Raw genomic sequence first — 17,335 nt, 5'->3', positions numbered from 1 at the left:
GGGTAAAATCTTGGGTTTATTACCTGGCAAGTGTTTAGGATTTGGACTGTCCCTATTTCTAGTTGCCAACTGGGTTTCACTAGCTTAAGTCAAGGAGATGGAGTGACACCACTTCCACACTCAAGAAGAATGTGTTAGGTATAAGATCAGATATGAATCAGGGAGATAAGCATTAGTATGATACTTCCTGAATTTGCTACTTCCTAGATCAGGGGCTCATACAAACACAGACCATCGTTGCTTAGAAGAAGTTATGGGTTAAGGACTGATGGGCTTTATGGCCACTCTCGGTTCATGGGGGCTTCTACAAACTTACAAATGGGAAAAACAGAGACAGACTCTTTAGTCACTATTTTTAGTAACACAGACCATTAAGTAAAGTGATCATGTGAGTTTAACACCTAATTCCCTTTACTGTAGTGAGTGAATCATATAAAAACTAATTCTGAAAGGAAAAGGCAGCTTTGAAAAAGCCCATCCCAGAAGAAAAGAGCCAGTTTAGGTGAACTAATTATAGAAATGTATGATTCACCAGTTCTTTAGAAAGGAAATAGAGACAGTCAACATTACATACCACAAAATTTACATTTTAAATATCCATGCAAATTCACGAAATTCAAGAACTGCAATTCTTTGTACTCAGCAGAAACAGGACACTCCAAAGCCACGTTATTACATATATTTATGACAATATACATTTCTAAGTACAGGTCACTACTCACCAAGAGTTCAGAAGTTCCTAATTTGTCTAGTTCCAAAGACTGAATGCGAGAAATGTGAACCCCCATTTCCCTATGGATGCCGGAACATTCTATACAGGTCAAAATACCCAAGTTGGTTGAAAGCCAGGTGGGTTCTGTGTGGAAAGAACATTTTGAAGACAATGAAACAAACACGACCTAATTTTCGTGTGCCAACTACAAAGGAAGCTAAAACAAGAGTAGTAAAACTTGTTAAGAATTAAAAGGGAAAGATTTAAATGGAAGACATGGAAGCTTGTGGTTTAGCCTAAGGGCGCATACGAAGCTTACCACCTTCTCAGAGAGTGATATGGGTGCTAAAAGAAATTTAAAACTGTTTTCTTTCAATATTGAATTGAAAACAAAATTAAGTGCTTTATTCTTGTGAAAATGTGAGAATGACTTTTGCTGGGAGGCCCCATGAGACATCCTTGGGAGAGATGTCATCCTTGGCAGTGACTGACGTGTGGCTCAGGGGACTCGGTTCATAAGCTATCGTGAACCTCCCAGTTACGACCTGCACTGACCCACCATCCTGGTCACGGCGTCTCCACAAGCACCTCCTGGTAGTAAGACAGCTGTAAATACTGAACGTCAAAGGCTTCCTTCACAGACCTAAGCTATTTCTACAACCCCCCAAGGGCTCCACAACAGAGGGAATGAGTATTCCCGTGTTACCAAAACCTTCAGGGTTCACTCCCTGTGGCAAGCTTCTTTTGGAGTGATCAGTACCTGAGGACTTCCGACCCCTCTGCCACATGCTCACTATGTGAGTGTGTGAGTCACTTATCCCACAGGGACACGAACACAGCAGAAACTGGGGGATGTGTCTCTGAGGTGCTCAAGGCATGGTGTATGGAGAAGTCCATTTTCACAAGGAAAACAATTAGAAGGTATATCATGATGCTTAACAATCACAGGTTTGCATCCGTGTTCTGATCCCTACTAGATGTGTGACCTTGGGAGGTCACTTAACTTCTCAGAGTCCCCTAGTTTTCTCATCTGTAAAATGGCGAGGATGTTAGTATCTTGCTCACAGAGCATCTGCGAGGATTCAATAAGAGAACAGAAACTAAAACAACTACCAGAATCCTTATTAAAATGTAAGCACTGAATGCACATTACCTACTGCCAATACCTACTTAATACAGATGCTACTTGAAATCAGAAGTTTGGGGGAAGGTGACCATGTGACATAGGCGTTGGGGCTAGTTCACCGAGCAGAAAGGAAGGAAAGTAATGTATAACACGTTGGGACGATTTCAGATATAGCATTTTATTAAGTCCTCATAACAACAGAGGTTTATTATCCCTGAAGATGAGACTAGTGTGGGCACTTGGCATGAGGTCATCCAGGCTGTGAGTGCCAGGCTGGTGATTCAAAACCAGGATGAGGGACTCTGCATCCAGGGCTCTCTCTGTATGTCCACAGTGCTCATTTAACTGGTAGCATTTGGGCAGGTGGCCATTTGGGGCATTTGAGGAGAGCAGGTGGGAGTTTTCCATGCTGAACAAACAGCATGTGTTAAAGCAGCCCAGAAGTGGGACCGTTCAAGATGGAAGTTTGTGGTGGGTGTGTGTCTGTGTCCATAAGGAGATAAGGATTTAAATAACTAGCTCATGTTTATTCTATGGGAGGAGAAAGGCTATTTAAGAAGCCAGATCAAGTTTGGGGGCAAATACCTGACGAGCCGCAATCGCAGCAGACGTCATTCCCAGGGAGCCGCTGGACGTCCTCAATGATGGCTTTTGTCAGGTCTTCCAGACTGTTCTCCCCTGTGCTCTGCTCTCCACGGAAGGCCATAGTGAGGGCCTCTTCTTTGCTATTTGTCAATACTGATATCCATCTGTTGTCGAAAACAAGAGGAAGGAAAAGTAAGGGCAAAGCCACTGATTTCTCCTGCCACTGCAAAAAATCTGTTTTCGTCAAGAACTTCCAAAAGAGACACCCCCCCCCACCCCAGCAATAAAGTGAGGAAAAAAATGAAAGAAATTAAATTCAAAGGAAAGAGAAAGTTAAAAGACTGTCAAGCAACATGTTGGAGAAAACGAGAGAGGGGAGAGGAACAGACGAGAGGTAAAGTCCACATCACTGAGGGCCTGAAGGTGTGACAAGGTGCGTTCCTGTCCATTTGGACAGAAGAAAGCAAATGTCAGAAAGAAGAGGACTTGGCGCAGGACCAACCCAATGCAAGGATGAGAAAGAACTGGTGACAAATGGACAGAAGGCAAGAAAAAGTTTAGCACAAGGCATCTGTTCTCTGGAAGTCCACTGTGGTATGGGGTGGGGGTGGGGGCTTGGAAGCGAAAACGAAGGGCTATTTCATGAGCAGCTGTGAGAACTCATGCTTGTGGCAGAGGTGTAGTAACAGAAACATGCTGTTAATAATATGAAATAAAAAGTACAGACTACGAAATCACGTATGCAGCGTGATCACAGTATGAACCAAACAACACAACCGTCTGCTACTGGTCTAGGCATAAAACCACCTGAATCCACAACAACAAGGGCTCATTATTAAAGCACGAAATAACCACAGAGTGGAACAGTTAATCAGGTATTAAATTTAAATTTTCAACTAATTTTTCTAGATTGAGCTTTTAGAATTGAAGTATAGCTGACAAAGTTTTCAACTAAGTTTTGGATGACACTAGGGAAGTGCTCACAATGTTTTGTGAAATAAACAAGAAAAAACTGTTTATGTGCTATAATCCCAAATTTAAAGATATATAGGGTTTTAGGTACTTCTGTTTGGGGAAAAAAAGGCTAGAAGGAAATTCACCAAAACGTTAACACTAGCTTTTTCTGAGTAATTTTCTGTAGGAATAATGGATAGATGGATTGCTTCATTCTGCCTTTCTATAATTTCCCAAACCCATAATGGGCTTGTATTACTTTCATGAAGGAGAAAAAAACCTAATTAAAAAAAATAAAAAGATTTTATTTATTTATTTGACAGAGAGAGAGGGAGCACAAGTAGGGAAGCGTGGCAGGCAGAGGGAGAAGCAGGCTCCCCACGGAGCAGAGCCCGACAGGGGCTCGATCCCAGGACCCTGGGATCATGACCTGAGCTGAAGGCAGACGCCTCACTGACTGACCCAGGTGCCCCAGTTAATTTTTTTAAAGAAGAAAATGAAAAACATTTCCAAACCATAGTTTGTTCTCATCTACTATTCAGACAGCTAATAACTGCCCCCAAGAGAGAGCACAGAGGTTCAGAACGGAGTCTCGGTTTTTTGGGTGTATTTCAGGATGACATACGACACAGGGCTAGGGCTAAGGTTTAGAGTAAGTCAGGGTCACAGCAATGAGAATTACAAACCAAACCAAATCCAAATTACATGGCGCATGTGAACTGCAAGGCACACCTGTGACTGTAGGGGGCGCAAAGCTTCCGTGTGTTGTAACAAATACATTTGCACAGCTCAGCGGTTCCGTGTGCTGCCCAAAACTCAACACCTCAAAACCTAGGAATGCGGCAGGTGTGTGTGCGTGTATGTGTGTGATTCAATACCTTCTAAATTAGAGAATATTTTTTCTATCATTTAGTCTCATGGTAAAAACCAGAAATTGGTTTCTTAAAAACAATTCAAAACACTGGGCTCAACAGTGTATTTAATCAGTGGCATTGTGTTACTGGAGTTTTCACTTTGTCTGCAGAGTCTCTGCTTTGTTTTCCTTAAGCATTACGATATTCTGGCAATCCAACATAGCACGATCTACTGCATGCCAAGGACTTATAATTTTTTTTTTTTAGAGCGAGTGCATGAGCGGTGTGGGGTGGGGCAGAGGGAGAGGGAGAGAGAATCCCAAGCTGGCTCCACGGCCAGCACGGAGCCCGACGGGGGGCTCAATCTCACAACCCTGAGACCACGACCTGAGCTGAAATCAAGAGTTGGATGCTTAATCGACTGCGCCACCCAGGTGCCCCCCCTTATAATTCTGGGGATGTAATCCTCCAGCAAGCCTCTGAGTTGGGGCTGACAGTCCTTATAGATGAGGCAGCACAAGCCTAGAGAGGTTGATGACTCCAGTAGGACGGGTGTCACACTGGACGGAAACATGCTGCTGACACCCCCTCCCCCAGTCCCTTTCTGGGGTCCCTTCATTATGCCACATCTACCTCCTCACTCAAGAGGTCAGGACAAATAAATAAATAAAGGAGTTGGTACTGATAATTAGAAAATACATATCTTAAGGACAATTAACTTTCTGGAGGGATAATTCAGATTTGGTGCAATGGACTGGCTACATTTCAAAGGGTCAAGAATCAAAGCACCCACTTCTGACAACTAAAAAATAAACTTCTAAGTTATTTTAAAGTAACAGGCATACCAAGCAGTATAAGAAAGAAAATAACGCATCGTTGTATTTTAAGACTCTAAAGTTGCTTTGAGTTTACAGGATTAACAACCTTGGCACTGTACTAGGAACTTCATACATTTTATCTTCAGTCCTAAAGCCCTGCAAGCAAGGTCTGTAACCTCCTTCTTACTGACAAAACACACAGCTGCCCTTTGTTAGAATGTCTTCTACATTTAATTCCACTGGACACCTTCACATGAGAAAGAAACTCAGCGATGCTGTAAAATGGTCTCTATGTAGCTTGGAAGTAAATGAGGAGGAACTGAAGCCTCCTCTGGGGTGGGGGTGGTGTGTGTGGGTGTGTGCGCACACCCGTGCTTCCTCTGCAGAATGCATTCCCTCCAACATCACTCAAAACGAAGCCCCTGTTGCCACCACCAGCCCCACAGAAAGCCAAGTGCAGATGAGTCACAGCTGCTGGATGGGCCAAGCAAGCCTTCTACTAAAGGATGTTAAGTCCCACGGGCAAGAAGCCTATACCTCTTTGACCAAACTGGGACTGAGTTCTCTGTAAGTCAGAGTAAATACAATACTAACGGCTTGGGTTTGAGATGTGAACAAAGAAGAAGCGAATGCATTCCCTGCCTCAACACAGATCTCTTACCTGTTCTCCCACGTAGGGGTTTAGGGGAGAGGAAAGAAAAAGAGGAGGAAAGAGTGAAATATGAGAAGGGGAAGCAATATTCCAAGGTGATTTTGGAATTCTGTCCAGGAAATTTTTAAAATAAAATATTTATTTATTTGACAGAGAGAGACAGAGAGAGACAGAGCACAAGCAGGGGGAGGGACAGAGTGAGAAGCAGACTCCCCGCTGAGCAGGGAGCCCGATGCGGGGCTCGATCCCAGGACTCTGGGATCATGACCTGAGCTGAGGGCAGACGCTTAACTGACTGAGCCACCCAGGCGCCCTGAGTCCAGGAAATTCTTACGGGACACATGTCTGGAGCGCCCCACACACGTGACTACCTGCCGCACCCTCTCCAGCAGGACCCAGTAGGCCCCATCACCACCAGGGATGCTCATCTGCTCGCATCACCTTTCAGTGCTACCTTCCAAAAGGGGCCTTAATCAAGCACCTACTGTTGTTCCCATGTCTTACAAAGGAGGGCCTGAAGTTTCTAAAAGTAAACCAAGTGATACGAACCAAGTCAAGGCAAACGTAATGGTCTGGACTCTTCAACCATCCCCTCTGAGTTCCTGTCCTGCAACCCATGGACTCTCATCACACAGCTGAATATTTTATGGCATCAGCGTGATGAACTGGAAATGGCATAACCGCGTGGGCATTAGGGCCAGTGTTCCAATCACATATCTACGATTTCATGTTGAGGTCAAAACAAGTCCCTTAACCTCACTTAGTTTGTTTAATCATCTGCAAAATGGGCATAAGCAAGCCAACCTTGTGATTGACATGATTGGAGAGATGGTAAGTGAGCCCCTGCTGGCTCACAGCGAGCACCAATACTGAGGGCAATGAGACCCACTGTACCCTGAAGGATGTCCTTCCCTAACTTGACCATAAGACCCTGAGGCTCCCGGGACTGTGACCATGGGCACACTGCCTCTCAGCGTCCTCGTTGGGGTAACAGCCTCTGCTGACATGCATTAAGCATCGTATGATCTCACTAAGTACTACCTGAGTCTGAGGGTGGAAGGCCAGCCCTCCTGACCTCTCCTGTTCTTCTTTCTTCTCCAGCCACTCTCCAGGTGGCCAACCCCAGATCAGTAACATCTAGCCATCAGTTGCTTCCCTTTTATTCCTCCCTGCTGCTTCTAGGCACCCAGAGTACAGAGTATTTATAACCTTCCTGCACCTTCCTGAGCCAGCTCGGGCTGCTTCCTTTCCTCTTGGAAGTCATCTCTGAGCACCACTCCCGAGAACCAGCCAAGAGGGAGTGTGCCCCCGTGGGTTCCCACAGCACACTGCCTCCTCTCTCTGTCCCTGCCCTCTGCCCCCTGCCTTCTCCTCCAGCACAGACCGAGTTTCTTCAGAGCAGGGGCTCCGTCTAACTTAGCCTTGTATTCTCCATGCTTTGCACAGTTCTCAGCCCGGAATCGGCGTTCACTAAACCTTCAGATGAATGAATGGGTCAAAGACTTTTCTCCTCCTTTTCCTTCACCTCTCTTATCTTCTCTCTCAGCACCCCCCCACCCTTTTTGCTTTGTGTCTCCCAACTGTGCATCTTTTCGACCCATTCTTTATTCTCTTTTTGACCCTTTAGGGGAAAGAGTAGAATTCTCCAGAGGAGGAGGAGAGAGGGGAAAGAAGAGGGAGAGAGAAAAGGGGTGAGTATAAGGTGAAAGGGGGGTGAACAGAATTCGGTGACTCTCCAGAAATCAGTAAGGAAGGAAAATAACATTTATTGTGTGTCACTGATGGGACAGGGGTTTGAAAATGCGAATGCTACAAAAAGGTTTAACTACCAGCTTTAACACTAACATCCTCCCTCCCAAGCAGCTGAGGATGTAATGGTCCCACACTGCCTGGCAGGCTACAGGAAGGAAGAGGCAATGAAGACGGCCCAGGACCAGGGATAACATGAAGAAAGGGGGTGGGGAGCCATCTAAGGTCATATACCTGGTCAGGTGAGGTAGGCGCGTCCCACCCAGGAGTGTGGGACACCAAAGCCAGTTCTCCCCCCTACTCTGAGCTCCTGAGCCACGCTCACCCACAGGGGGCACCTGCCCATACTGTTCTTCAGGGCCAGGCTCTCCTCTCCCCTTGCAGTTAACAGCCAAGCATCCAGGCAGACGGGCTCGACACCGGTAAGCCCCTCCTCAGTGCAGGGGATGCGATTAAAGGTGAGTAAGGCACAGTCCTTGCCCTCAAGAGCTCTCAGTCTTTAGAGGGCTCAGACTGAACTAGAGGATCATCGAGGAGTGTGAGGAGGCCCGGGGGTGACAGGCAGGAGCAGAGCCCCTGGATGGTGAGGCCTGAGCTGAATCTTGAAGGAGGTATCAGGGTTTACCGAGCATCCGGACAGAGAGAGGAGCAACACGTGAGGTCCAGAGGTGAGGCAGAAGCACGTGGAACCCGCAGGAGAGGTTCTCAGTAACAAAAAGGAAATTTTAAGGTATGTTGTACGGGAGAGAATGCCTTTTCAGTTCCAGACATTGTGCCATCAAAAACAACTTACGCTACATAATCCTGCTCATCTTCTGCCTGAAAGTGATACGTCCTGTTATCTGAAATACAAAGAAGAAAACAAGGGAAACTTCAGAAAGCAGAATACCTTCAGCTATAAAGTAAATTATGAAAGTTTCTGGGAAAAAAAAAAACACAGCAAAAGTTTAGATTTTTAATATTATCTTATTTTTACACCATTTTGATTTAGCAGTTATACAATTCACTTTGTCAACATTATTTTTCTGAAGTGCAAGAGAAATACAATAAAATACAGGCAAATACCAAACATCTGGCACTTCTTTTGAAAAAAAGATGGAAAGGGGGATAGAGCCTATGGGATCAAAGTGGATGTCTCCACCAACTGGAGACTACCAGCTGGCAGTTCGGTATGTTATTTTTTCATTTTCAATGTGCCTTTTATTGTGTTACCTTTAAAAAAAATTACTTTTCTGAAATGATTCGTAGCTCACAGGGCAGCTCCACCAAGTAGGCATACGCTGCCCAAGGCTGCTCACTGGCTGAATCAGGCTTCAGGGAGGAAGGGCTTCGAACATGCTCAAGGTTCACCTTCAAGCTGCCCCCAGGTCAGGAGGGAACAGCCTAACGTGGAGAGTTTGGGCAGCTGTACATAATAAGGCAGGCTCTTTCTCAAAATTCAGGATTTGCTAGAATGTTTCAACATATTCAGGTCAAACTAACCAGTCAATCACTACATGATTACTCCAGGTCAGGTACTCACACCCCTCATCTCCTTGAGAGAGAAAAAGAATGTTTGTCCAAGAACAGGCCATGCATAGTAGAGCCCAAGAGCCTTGGCTGAATCCAGTCCTTGGTTTACTGCTGTGTGACCTTGGGTAAGTCACTGAATGTCTCTGAGCCTCAGTTTTCTCTTCCATAAAATAGAAAACTGATAGGGCTTTTGTGAGGAGTGGCCATAATGTATATAAAGCACCTAGTACATATTAGTTGCTCAATGAGTGATGACAGTTATTAATAACCTACGGGCTCTCACTTCTTGGAGTTTTAGCTTTTCGGAGTCGTAACTCCCAACTTTTTGTACTTCTTTCTCATCAATAACCTAGGAAATTTCTTGGTCATAAAAATCATGGGGACTCTGAACTTTAACAGATGCTGCGTAATCCAGGTTGGACTCCACCTAAAGGGTCTCATAACAGATTCAGTCCTTTGGGTTGAAACTGTTTTGGGGCTTCCATTCACACAACTACATCAGAAGGACTGCAAGGGGCAGGAGAGTACTTCTATGATCTGCACACAGATCATGCACTTAAGCTGTTGGACAGCCCCACGGGGCTCTAGAGAGAAGGACGAATACTGAAGGTTAACGTGCAGGATTTCAGAATATAGGTGAGTCATTTTATTGGCATTACCATCCTCATCCTTTATAAAGAGGTGTCCCTTCAGCTACCGGGGTCCATAAGTGCCCCCTTGGGACCAGTGTAAGCACAGAAGTCAGTCTAGAGAACAGTCTTTCCCCACTCTCCGAAGACCATGAGGATACAGGCCATAGGTTGAGGAATGGGAGGGTCATTATGTGTCCTCATCACAAGAGAAAAGCACACGAGGACCCATGGATAAGAGAGTGATGGGATGCAGTTCTTCCCTTCGTGAAGCAAGATGATTTTTAAGGCCCTGTTTTGCAAGGACGAAACTCAGGGCATGGTTATAACTCCTGTATGCTTACGTGGCCCAGCTGCATTCTCAAGTCCATGCCAGAGATTCTTAACCACAGGTACACATCAGAATCACCTGGGGCTTCTTAAAAAATATTTGTCTGGGCTTCACAGCAAAGACTGTGATTCAGCAGATCTAAGAGAGAAATAGGGATGTATGTACAAAAATCTCTCCGAGGGGATAAAGCTGCGGGCTCATGGTCAAGAATTGGTCTAGTTTAATGTATGCATCTCAATTCGATTCTACTGCGGGTGGGATCTGACCCTGTCCTGCCTTCCCCCTGTGGGTGGGGCTCACTGTAAATGAAGAGGTCTGCTGCTTCCACGCCCAGAGATGGAGATGCACAGGGTCAGAAGCCACAGCAACTGACCGGGAGAGGAAGAGGACTCACGTGATATCAGGTCAAAAGACTTCTTGTCCTCGGCATTGGGTTTCACCTGGCAGGTGAGAAGGTTCAACTTAGCGGGTTGCCTGTTAGACTAAAAGAGAAAATGAGGGAGTTTATAAGTTGCACTGTCCCCTCACTCGCAGGGTCAACGCCCCGTGGGTCTGGCGCGCAGTTTCATGCGGTACCTGTGACGGAGTCTCATCTACCCCAGTAGAATTCTGCAGCTCGTTAAACAAGGACAAAAATCTTACACATGCTTTTTAACTGTACATAAACATCCCGGTGAGTAATCAGAATAGAACCAAGATAATCCACCTCACTGGTACTGAAGAGTGGGCACGCTCGATGGAAACACACCTCTCTCAGCTTCCATACACCCAAGCATGAACAGTTGGTGCTCTCCATTCTGTATCTTACGGTGAAATGTAGCTGACTCAAAATGACCCCAGTAATCAATCGACCCAAACGTGATGTCTCAGGGATCCACAGATTTTAGTGGTAATGCAAAATTTAGTTCTTCTCTCAAATGTGCAAAGACAATTGACCTGTGAGACACTGCTTAATGAGACACTGCTAATGAGCCCCAAAATCTGGAGAGAGGGAAAATATAATAAGGATTTCATATCATTTATCATCAGCAAATCTCTCGGTCACACATATAATTCATTCAGGCCCTGCAGAATTCAGATAGGCATGCTAATTTAGGCTTTGCCCACATGGAGTCTTGCCACAGAATCCTCTGGTCAAAACTCTTTCTTGTCTCCTGCCTGTATCTGTCCAAGGTCACAGGTTGGCCGGTGGCTGATGCCAGCATGCCTGCTTCGTGCAGGAACTGGCCAAGGCGTGAAATGTCTGCGTGCCCAGGCTGGGCTTCACTTGAACACAAGCCTGCGGAAGGAAGCAACGGAACACTCCAGTCCTGTATTCTTGCCTCTACCGATAGGTGATTCTGAAAATCCCCACTCCAGGACCATTTACACCCAAGGAACTTATGTTTTAGGGAAAAACAAGAGGGGGAGAGGGTAGGAAAAGGTCACACGTCAATGACCCAATCTCAAACCCCGAACAACAGGGATGGCACGTGATCAAGACAATTTCAATGACACGTTGCTCCTCTTACTCTCCATAACGGACACTAGGCAATTAAATTACCTTCCTGTGCTTGCTAAACCGTTTTTGAGATCCTCCTCCCTCTGTGATTTCAATGAGATTAGACCCAGAAAACAATGCCTCTTGTCCTGAATCTGTTCCAAAGCAAGCTGTCTGGGGGAGGAAGTGAGAGACCCCAAGGGACTTCATGTTTACGGCATGGACGTTTGACTCAGGCATGGACACCGGCCTTGAAGTCTCTTGCAGGACAGTTCTGCCTAAGAGGAACGAGCCCCTGGGAGAGGAGTCCTACACTACAGAACTGGCTGCCAAGCCCAGAAGGGGGAGGCGGGAGTTTGTAGGCCTTGCAAGTTGTTCTCAGAATGGACCTGGAGTTTGGTTTGCTACGGGCCTCAGGCTCCAAAACCCACAGTTGCAGCCACAACTAGGACCCACCCCCGCCCCTCTCCCCCTCCACCCCCCCCACTGGAAAGGAAACTGTCTTACAGTTTATCCTTCTGGATGCTGGTTAAGCTGGCTGCATTACCATACGAAAGACAATCACCTCGGACAGCCTGAACAGGTAGCAATCCCAGATCCCAGTTCACCGTGAGACTCTCCACAGAATACTGTATTCCAGTTTGGCATCCACATTTAAAGAAGAATGGAGAAAAGCTTAGGAAAGATCAGGAGATGATTAAAGGAGTGGAAAATGGGCACTTTGAAGACCGGCTGAAGGCACTATTTAGTTCCGAGGAAAGACGACTAGGGAGTGATTTAATAACCATCCTTGAGAACATGAAAGGTGGTTATGGGGGAAAGCGGGACAGCTGTTTTCCATTTGCACAGATGAAGAAGAAATGCGCTCAAATCGTAGAAGATCTGAGCCAGACAGAAGGAAGAACTTCCCGCGCTTCAGATGATTACACATAATAAGAGGTTTCAGGTTTCTTACCCTAAGTCCAGGAATCTCTTGGAAAAACTTAAGAATTTTTTTTTTTAATTTATTTATATGACACAGAGAGAGAGAGCACAAGAAGGGGGAGCAGCAGAGGGAGAGGGAGAGAGAGAAGCAGGCTCTCCGCTGAGCAGGGAGCCAGATGTGGGGGCTCGATCCCAGGACCCTGGGACCATGACCTGAGCCGAAGGCAGACGCTTAACCGACTGAGCCACCCAGGTGCCCCAAAACTTAAGAATTTTTTAGACACTGTTCACGTTTGAATGTAGCAGAAGATTAACTAGATGATTTTTTCTCTCCCCAAATCCACGTTACTCCAGTGTTTCTGAATAACCTCACCAACAGATACAATCAAGGAACAGGTATAACATTTTCAGAAAGAAAAAAAATACTTAGTATTAACTGTATTCAGAAAAGTTAAACAGCACCATTCACCTCTCATTTCTAAGCATGGACTACCTCAGAGTATACATTACCAGAAGGCTTCTGATGATAAGGGTCCTAAACAGTTGGCCCACAACTCCCATCACGATGACACAGGATACTTACTCCCTTGGTATTTTGTCAAGCCTACTGGCCTGACACTTGCCACACCAACACGCACTGCATCTGACACAGGGGCATTTGCCTACATATAGTGCTCTTCCCCCAAATGCCAGTGAGACACCTGGCAAATGACCTATCACGCCAAGTGTGAATCTGAGGAGCAAAGAACACAATTTCTGACTGCTGAAGCAGCCAGCGTGGCCAGGACCGAGCCCACAAATGCCAGAACATAGAGCGGTATGCTCAACCAAAGTCCTCAGACCAAGGCCCCAGAAGGCTCAGGAATCACTGGAGTAATACTAGAAACCCAGGTTTGTATAACTTACCAAAATTTCAAAGCACTTTCTCAATATTTAGTACTAATTTATAGGTATATTGATTAAAAAAGGTATAATCTTCCTGGCATTTTGGCAGACTAAAATCAAAGTAAGACTGAGTGACTTGCCCTGGGCTACATCTCTGTGTACAGTTGAGGAAATGCCTTCATATTGTTTAAGTAAAGGAAAGAAAAAAAGCAATGAAAGCATGTATTTACTGAGTCCTTACTGTTGATGATTCCTACCAGGCTCAGGACAAAAACCCCACTCTGTACGAAGACTCCAAGAACTGCTTCCAGGCTCCTCGGACCAGCTCCTGCCACTGGGCCTGCAGCTCCCCCTGCTGGGCGGTGACGAGCCCAGGCCTCCCTCCCTCCCGCGGTTCACACCCCTGCCGCCCTTCCTACAGCTGCAGGCTCGCTCCCTCCCTCTCTTCAGGTCTCTCAAAATCAGCACCTCCTCAGAGATGGCCTGACCAGCGACTTTCCATCCCTTTTACACCGGCTCTGTTGTCTTCCTGGATCTTATGACTCTTTCCTTCACCTCTTTCTTCCCGCTAAGGGCACACACTTTTCTGTTCACTAAAATGGGCCTGGCATCATACAGCAGGTGCTCAATAAATGTTTTATGAAATGAATGACAGCATTCCAGTTGCCTTACATACACCATCTGATGTACTATAGTGCACCTGTGAGGGAAGTCATTTTAGTTTCTTATCCTAAGTGAGATGAAGAGGCAGAGGCGCAGAGAGGTTAACTCATGTCCCTAACTTCTCCCAGTAAGGAGATGGCAGAGCCTGGAGCAGAACCCAGGTCTGAGTGGACCAAAGTCCCACTCCTCCTCCTGCTTCCACCATGCGGCACGGTCTCAGGAAGCAGCCAGAAGCCCTAGACACGACAGAACATCTCCTTCTGAGAAGAGTAAGGGTTAGAAACAGAGAGCCAGGATGCCCAAGATTCACTTCTACTTTCATGTCTTCTCAGGTCATTTGATTTTCTCCCAGTTACTTTTGTAACTGACGAGAAATTTTAGAAGCCTATTTGAAATACCTGTTTACTTATTTATTTAGCTAAATAGTAAAGCCTCTGCAACACCCCAAGCACATACGGAAAGCACTGTGCCATCAAGCAGCTACGGGAAGCAGACCGAGGCCCGGACCTAGAATGTGGGCTGCCCGACCCGGGCGTGGCCCACAGAGGAGGGGGAGTATGAACAAGGCAGGGGGGTGGGGACAGTGAGGAGGAGCAGGTGAACGCACCTGGGGGTAAGAGGAGACCAGCGCGGCAGTGATGCCAGGGGGAGGAGGGGAGTGGGGGAGAACCGCCTGTCAGGCTGAGGGGCTCACATTCCCACCCCAGTGGCTCTGGCAATCTAGTGAAGGGTCCGTCTGAGGAGTGCGCACATACATGTGTATTCAGGGGGTGCTTGGGGGAGACGGCTGAAAGTGCAAGATTGATGAGCAATGATGGGGGCCTGAATCAAAGCTACAGTCATGGTACTGCGGGCCGGGGACTCAAGATACTGACAAAAAAGTGAGACTTTTAATCAATGATTCCAAAAGTGACCTCTATATAGGATGTGCATCACTCAGTCCAGGCACCTGGATGGTGAGCGGAGGGAAGGCTGCGCTGTGCCTGTGGGGTCTGCTTTGAAGCAGCATCTTTCAACAGCTACTGGTGCTTCTATTCCAAATACAGGTCTGACGGGTTTAAAAACTGAACGTTTTACGGCTCTGTTCCCTGAAACTCTGAGACTTGTCCTCTTACAGATTTCACTTTTCATTACAAGAACAATATTGACTGAAGAAACACTAGGGGACACAGACAGTGCGAAGAAGAAACTGAACACTACCTGGTAATTTCACTTTTATACCCAGACACTGTTGTTAATACACTGACTTCAACAAGATGTGTGTATGTTTGTGTGTGTGAGACAGAGGGAGAGAGAGAGATGTCTGTTTTAAAAAATCACGGGTCAGTTCAAGTTGCATATATTGTTTTGCAAACTTTTTTTTCGATTAACAATATACACAGATGTGTTCATTTTACACACACACACACACAGACACACATACACACGGCAAGACCACCCTCGAGTTTTTCATTTTTGAAAATGTTCCAACTAGGGAAGCTCCGAACACGTTCCATGAGCAGAAGTGATGAAGATATTATCCCTCTGACATAATGCTCTGCCACTCAAAACAGAAAATGCTGTTCAGCTAGGAAAATCATCAGACGTGTAAGTAGAAATGCATGTAGAAACAGAATGAGTCAACTCTGATTAACGTTTCTGCGTCTCCGGGAAGAAAACAAACACCACGCATTTGTCCTCAAACAGCTCAGTGTGCACCACGGTGAAATGTTTTTGCTGGAAGTGTGAAGTTGTTAGTGCAGGCTTATTTCTCTGTTAGCAGGAAACAGCTGCTACTGGAATTAGTATCCAGGAATGAAATTATTTCCCTCCATCATCCTACTGAATGGCTCTGCTTCACAAACAAGAAGTGAACATCATTATTTACTTGGGTGATAAGCCTGACCCCACCAGGCTGAGGCCGTTTTGTGGAAAGAGGTAAAAATAATAAAGCTCCCTTCACTTTCTCTGCTAATACTTGGTAATAAGGCTGTTCTGATCATTATGGTCATTTCAAACTTTTTGTTCTCTCAGTATTTATTTAGACACCTACTCTGCCCTAGAGGGACACATATATTTGGCATGCAGTCAATAACCACAATCACCCTCCAGCAAGATATTAGGTACATACTGAATACCTACCACCTTGCAGAGAGATCTTATCTCTAATATTTTAGTACATTAAAACTACTGCTTTTTGGAAAGTATTTCAGTTTATTTGGGGGCAAGGTAACAGTATTCATTTACTGGGCACCTAATAAACTGCTAGGTACTTTTGTAAATTTTATTATGCAATTTTTGCAATAACCCCAATAGCTGCGTACTGTTATGTACCCATTTCACAGATGAGGAAACCGAGGGTCAGGAAGGCGAAAGTAAACTGACCAATGTTTTATAGAAAGTAAAAAAGCAAAGCTGAGATTTGAACAAATTCCTTCCCAGAGCCTTTCCCATTTATCAAGCTGTTCCCTTGTCAAGGCAAGCCCTTGGGACATTTACATAGTAAGTGAAAACATCTTTCTTGCTTTGTTCTTCCTATCCTGGAATGGCCAGTTTTCTTACTTCCCTCCAAATCGCTTAATACTTCTGTTGAGAAATCCTGCCCATTCTGGACATATTCCACGTTCCAAAATTACTATCTTGTGGCTACAATGAAAGCTCTCCTCCCCTTTAGTTGTCCTTCATATAACTTAGGGGAGGAGGTGATCATCTAACTAGTAATTACTGAAGTACTTCATTCTAGAGTGTGCATGACTTAAGCATCCCAACCATTTACACCACAGTACTCATTTCCAGTTGGCAGAATATATGTGTGAGAAAGATATATTTGAATATGCAGATATTCTTTTTTTCCACCAAGATTTTATTTATTTATTTGAGAGAAAGAGAGAGAGAATGAGCAGGGAGATGGACCAAGGGAGAGGGAGAAGCAGACTCCCCACGGAGCAGGGAGCCCAACGTGGGACTCAATCCCAGGACCCTGGGATCATGACCTGAGCTGAAGGCAGACTCTTAACTGCTTAACCGACTGAGCCACCCAGGCCCCTGTGAATATGCAGATATCCTTGAAAATCTCTTACTGCGGCAGGAACTCTTCATTTTACTTTTGAGAGCATGTGCTATAATGTAAATTAAAAAAAAAAAAAGTTTAGGGGCGCCTGGTGGCTCAGTCGTTAAGCGTCTGCCTTCGGCTCAGGTCATGATCCCAGGGTCCTGGGATCGAGCCCCGCATCGGGCTCCCTGCTCGACGGGAAGCCTGCTTCTCCCTCTCCTGCTCCCCCTGCTTGTGTACCCTCTCTCGCTGTGTCTCTCTCTGTCAAATAAATAAATAAAATCTTAAAAAAAAAAAAAAAGTTTTTCGGGGCTTCTGATAAGGGGGGCTGATGTTATTGTTACTGCAACTGACGAACACGCTGGACATTACTCCATTTACTAATTTCTACAAGGGTCTCCTACTTGCCAGATATAGAATTTGGGCCAGC

At 45.6% G+C, this 17,335-nt stretch overlaps 1 protein-coding gene across 7 annotated transcripts in view; it reads right to left on the bottom strand.

Annotated features, from left to right (window-relative positions):
* The window catches only part of ASAP1 (ArfGAP with SH3 domain, ankyrin repeat and PH domain 1), a 353,659-nt gene that overhangs the window by 54,022 nt on the left and 282,302 nt on the right, over window positions 1-17,335 (bottom strand). For all 7 annotated transcript variants that reach the window (XR_013447676.1, XR_013447675.1, XM_078072001.1 and 4 more), the window contains exons 14-17: window positions 10,317-10,404; window positions 8,244-8,292; window positions 2,424-2,587; window positions 723-856 (exon numbers count right to left, since the gene is read on the bottom strand). Coding sequence is in view for 5 of the 7 variants with exons in the window: in XM_078072001.1 (XP_077928127.1) it covers window positions 723-856; window positions 2,424-2,587; window positions 8,244-8,292; window positions 10,317-10,404 (435 nt within the window). In the remaining 2 variants the exon portion in view is untranslated. The remainder of the gene's footprint in view (window positions 1-722; window positions 857-2,423; window positions 2,588-8,243; window positions 8,293-10,316; window positions 10,405-17,335) is intronic.

The sequence above is a fragment of the Halichoerus grypus genome, chromosome 5 (genome assembly GCF_964656455.1).
Source record: "Halichoerus grypus chromosome 5, mHalGry1.hap1.1, whole genome shotgun sequence".
In the NCBI taxonomy this organism is placed as follows: domain Eukaryota; kingdom Metazoa; phylum Chordata; class Mammalia; order Carnivora; family Phocidae; genus Halichoerus; species Halichoerus grypus.
The sequence above is the reverse complement of the archived record's forward strand: the minus strand, read 5'-3'. Positions and strand labels throughout refer to the sequence as shown.